Source organism: Octopus bimaculoides, chromosome 28 (assembly GCF_001194135.2).
Source record: "Octopus bimaculoides isolate UCB-OBI-ISO-001 chromosome 28, ASM119413v2, whole genome shotgun sequence".
Taxonomy (NCBI): Eukaryota; Metazoa; Mollusca; class Cephalopoda; order Octopoda; family Octopodidae; genus Octopus; species Octopus bimaculoides.
In genome coordinates, this window is record NC_069008.1 from 1,162,349 (window position 1) to 1,167,779 (window position 5,431).

Sequence of the window (5,431 nt, forward strand, 5' to 3'; positions counted from 1 at the left end):
TTGTCAAGCGATGTTGGGGGGACAAACACAGACACACAATCATATACACACACACACACACACACACACATATATATATATATATATGTATATATATATATATATATGTGTACGACGGGCTTTTTTCAGTTTTCCATCTACCAAATCCACTCACAAGGCTTTGGTTGGCCTGAGACTATAGTAGAAGACACTTGCCCAAGGTGCCACACAGTGGGAATGAACCCAGAACCATGTGGTTGGTAAGCAAGCTACTTACCACACAGCCATTTCTGTTATGTCCTTTATATTGCATCAAAATTTCATGCATTTATTTGTGAATTTTAGGAAGTTATAAAACATTGAAACCCATCACTGACTTTTGGGACACCCTGTACATATATATATATTCACACAAACACATAACATACATTACCTCTCCATATTTTGAGTCTCCTTTGATGTCCCAAATTCGAATAATCTCATCATAGCCTCCCGTCACAACTAAGTTGCCATTCATCACGTGGAAGCTGCAACAATAGACGTATGCTGGGTGGGGCAGCAGTTTCGCCACCTCGTTACTGTCAGATCTCTCATTAACCCAGACCCTATAAAGAGAAAGAGAAATGGAATGAGCGTGAGTAAGTAAAACAGAAAAACAGTTGCTGACAGGAAGGGCATCTGGCCATAGAACATCTGCATCTACAAATTCTGTCTGACTTAACCCTTTATTGTTTAAATCAGTCACAGCTGGGCCAAAATATTCTACCTGTTTTATGTTCAAATCAGTCAGATCTGGCCTCTCATACCTACCTTACAATGTTATTCTAAGAAGAAACAACCTCATCATTGAAATCTTGAAGCTAGGAGATAATGCATAATTAATTCCAAATAATGTGAATAAATAAGCATTACATTTGATAGAATAATCTGAAAGCTAAAGGATTAAGCAAACATGGAGAAGTGGATGTTAACTTTTTCAATACCAACCCAACTTAACTGGCTCAGTAGTACAAATGTCTTGTTTTCAAAATCTTCCCCCAGACCTTAGTCACAATTTATGTTGCTAACACTAGCTTAATGATAATTAAGTCATTTCACTAAATTCTTTGTTATATTTAAAACTAATTGAAAGAAACACGGAGCATCTCAACAGAAATAGGGTAACAAAAGGGTTAAGAAGAATAATAATCAGCAGAAGACATGAGAGAAGGAGACCCCAATGTGGTCACTCTATATGCTAGAAATAATAACCTAAATTTCCTTCTATCCACACCCTTCCAACTTCTTCTAATGTCCATCTGCCCAAATGTAGAAGTGCTTTTAACCCTTTCAATACCAACCTGGTTGAAACCACCTCTGACTCTGTAGTAGAAATGTCTTGTTTTCATAAGTTTTGAATTAAAATCTTCCACCAAACCTTAGTCACAATTTATGTTCCTAACACTAGCTTAATGATAACTAAGTTATTTTACTAAATTCTTTGTTATATTTAAAGTTAATTGAAATTAAATGATATCATTGACAAGTTGTTATTACCTGGCTGTTCCATCAGCTGAGGCCGAACATAGAAACTTGTCAGAATTTGACCAGCAGACAGCATAGATGAGTCCAAAGTGTCCAAGGAAACGGTTAACCAGCTGACCAGTAGTGACCTGTAAGAAAACATTAATAAAACAATCATAATTTGAAATCATTATTATTATTATTAAGGTACAGGAGTGGCTGTGTGGTAAGTAGCTTGCTTACTAACCACATGGTTCCGGGTTCATTCCCACTGCGTGGCACCTTGGCCAAGTGTCTTCTACTATAGTCTCGGGCCGACCAAAGCCTTGTGAGTGGATTTGGTAGACGGAAACTGAAAGAAGCCCATCGTATATATATATATATATATATATATGTATGTGTGTGTATGTGTGTGTGTGTATATGTTTGTGTGTCTGTGTTTGTCCCCCACAACATCGCTTGACAACCGATGCTGGTGTGTTTACGTCCCCGTAACTTAGTGGTTCGGCAAAAAGAGACTGATAAGTACTAGGCTTACAAAGAATAAGTCCTGGGGTCGATTTGCTCAACTAAAGGCGGTGCTCCAGCATGGCCGCAGTCAAATGACTGAAACAAGTAAAAGAATAAAAGAAAGTCTATCAACGTTTCTTCTAGCAAATTCTGCCAAGGTTAGTTTTTGCCTTTTATCCTTTCAGGGTCAATAAAATAAGTACCAGTCGAGTACTGGGGATTGAAGTAATTGACTAGGCCCCTCCCCACAAAATTTCAGACCTTGTGGCTATGGTATAAAGAAAAAAAACAACAAAAAAACAGCAGCCACATAGATGACACTGCAAGAAAATAGATGATGGAATAAAAAAGAGGCGTGGCTGTGTGGCAAGAACTTTGCTTCCTAACCACGTGGTTCTGGGTTCAGTCCCTCTGTGTGGCACCTTGAGCAAGTGTCTTCTACAAGAGCCTCAGACCAACCAAAGCCTTGTGAGTGGATTTGGTAGATGGAAACTGAAAGAAGCCCATCATATGTATGTGTATGTGTGTGTATGTGTGCGTATGTGTCAGTGGTTGTCCTTCCAACATCGCTTGAAAACTAATGTTGGTGTGTTTATGTCCCCATAACTTAGCAGTTTGGTAAAAAGAAACTGATAGAATAAGTACCAGTGTTAAAAACAAAAATTAGTACTGTGGGTCAATTTATTTGACTAAACATTTTCCATGGTGGTACCCCAGCATGGCCACATGACTGAAACAAGTAAAAAATACAAGACAATACTATTACATCACTAAAGTTCAAAACAAAAAAAAAACAAAGGCAAAAACAAACAAAAAAAATCCAACAATAAACGGACAAATAGTTGTCACAGTGACGTACCTCGTACACAAGTATTGGGTATTCATCTAAATCATGGCATCCACAGGCAATTTTTCTGGAAGGAAAAAGAAAAGAAAGGCCTATGAGTAGTAATTTCTCAACAACATTCTATAATGTATTGTCTCCTACAGTTTCAATCCTTTTGTTCTTATGTTTCTGTTGCAATCTAAGGGTCAGCTGAAAAGTTCACAGACTGACTAAGATACTTTCATGGAATCTAACCAAATGAAGTTTATGGTACAGAAACAATTGTAACTAATCATTAAAGATATGTTAAAGTATTTCTTCACCTTATGATTTGGATTATATTTTACTCTTTACTAAATACATACAATAGTTTTACCGTTGTAAAACCAGGATTTTCTACCTCAGCAGGATTTCGGTATTAGCCTGGAATCCAACAGTGTTGATAGCAGTTTTCACTTTCTTGTCACTGGAATAATGTTTGCCTCTCAAACCCTCTCTCAAACCCTCTTTCATGGGGCCGAAGAGATGATAGTCCAGTGACGAGGAAGTGAAAACTGTAGTGAAGACGTGGCTCAAAGAACAGTCAACAGAATTTTACCTGGCAGGGATACATGCTCTCATTCGAAGGTGGAACATTGCTATTGAGAGAGAAGGTGACTATGTTGAGAAGTAGGGATATGATCCACAGAGGACCAGCTTCATTTTGATGTATGATACATGTTCCTGTGTTGGTAATTATACGTGTCCTAAACAAAATGGCATTACTTTTTGACTCACCCTCGTACATTAAGTATATGTAGCTAATACACCGCCGCCACTTACTAACCTTCCATCATGAGAGAATTTGATTGTATAACATCCATTCCATCCAGACTTCAAGGTCCTGAGAAGTGTATTTGGTACCCGACATGTCTGTCCATCCAAACGGGACCACAGGGGCAGGTCTACTTTGCTCTTTCTACAACAGAAAAAAACAAACAAACAATCAAAAAAACCGTATAAATTATATTCACAAAATATTGGTCAGCCAAGCCACAAACATGTGTATGCATATGTATGTATGTATGTATATGAGCCAAATGCTTACAGCACATAAAATGTTCAGAGGTAAAATCTTATAAGTATACATATATGTGTGTAGTATGTTCTGGCATCAGTTGTGGAAATGAATACAGTTTACGAATAAAAACTATCAATATAGAGAATATTTTACATTATTTACATTCGAAGGATATTTGTCCTCATCTTGTTTGTTGTTAACACAACATTTCGGCTGATATACCCTCCAGTCTTCATCAGGTGTCTTGGGGAAATTTCGAACCTGGGTTCTCATTCCTAAGGTATCTTTCGATGTTATTATTATTATTATTATCATTAGGTATATGGTGTAGTGATTAAGAGCGTGGGCTTATAACCCCAAGATTCCGAGTTCGATTCCAGGCAGTGACCAGGATGATGATGATGATGATAAGAAGAAGAAGAACAACAACAACATTGAAAAATACCTTAGGAATGAGAACCTTGGTTTGAAATTTCCCCAAGACACCTGATGAAGGTGTTTGGAGTGATCACTAGTGATTTGACGCTATGCTTTCATTCATCTTCCCACACGGCCTCAGATTCAACATGGAGGCCTACATCAAGTGCCTGGAGGAGGTAGTGCTGCCCTGGGTCAAGAGGGTGGCTGCTAGAAGACCCTGTGTCTGGCAACAAGACTCTGGACCATGCCACACAAGCAGGAGAATCCAGTCATGGCTGTCAGACAATTTATGCGACCACATCACCCCTAACATCTGGCCACCTAACTCCCCAGGTTCTAACCCTGCCTAATTTTTTATGTGTGGGGCGTAGTTGAGCAAGAGACCAACAAAACTCCTTCTAACACCAAAGATGAACTGAAGGCAAGGATTATGGCAGCATTGCCCAATGTAAACAAGGAGACCATCCAGAAGAGTTGCAGGAGATTCCAAAGTCGTCTGGAGGCCATGGTTGGAGCCAATGGCGATTTTATTGAAAAAATTTATTCTTTAGTATTTCCAGATATTTTTATGCAATTTTGGTAAACATATTTGTTAGAATGAGATGTCAGTCTTATTTTCATTTTTGCATAATTTAGATGGGAATATATTCATCGCACCCTGTATATATGTGTGTGTATTCGTAAATAAATAAATAAATAAATAGGTATATTTCGTTTTGGGATTTGGTTTGCAAGATTTTTTATGTGATTTCATGTGTTGAAGCATATTCTGTTGTGTCTGGGGAGAGTCATTTTCTTATTATTTTCTGTTAAATTTTAAGGCACAATGAGAAAACGACTCTCCCCAGACACAACTAAATAGGTATATATATAAATATATATATGATGCAATTTCTAACAAGAAGAATGATTATGTAGAGGCTTCCTTGATTCAATTGGTTTCCTCTTTTGTTTTAATAAGATCTGCTGATTGATTGGTTTCACTCACTTAGTCTCAATGATTGCTTCAAGCCTGTCACGGTTGAGTCCAGGAGTTGAAATACCTTTTTCCTTGAAAACAAAAAGAGACAAGAAAGAAATTATATCTTTGTGTGTGTATACAGGCATACAAATATAAACACATACACACACAT

General features: G+C 37.6%; 1 protein-coding gene across 1 annotated transcript in view; it reads right to left on the bottom strand.

The window, feature by feature from the left end:
- The window catches only part of LOC106878450 (jouberin), a 50,160-nt gene that overhangs the window by 26,849 nt on the left and 17,880 nt on the right, over positions 1-5,431 (bottom strand). Inside the window, exons 15-19 of the mRNA XM_052977720.1 lie at positions 5,287-5,348; positions 3,645-3,776; positions 2,852-2,906; positions 1,516-1,631; positions 413-584 (exon numbers count right to left, since the gene is read on the bottom strand). Of these exons, the coding sequence (XP_052833680.1) occupies positions 413-584; positions 1,516-1,631; positions 2,852-2,906; positions 3,645-3,776; positions 5,287-5,348 (537 nt within the window). The remainder of the gene's footprint in view (positions 1-412; positions 585-1,515; positions 1,632-2,851; positions 2,907-3,644; positions 3,777-5,286; positions 5,349-5,431) is intronic.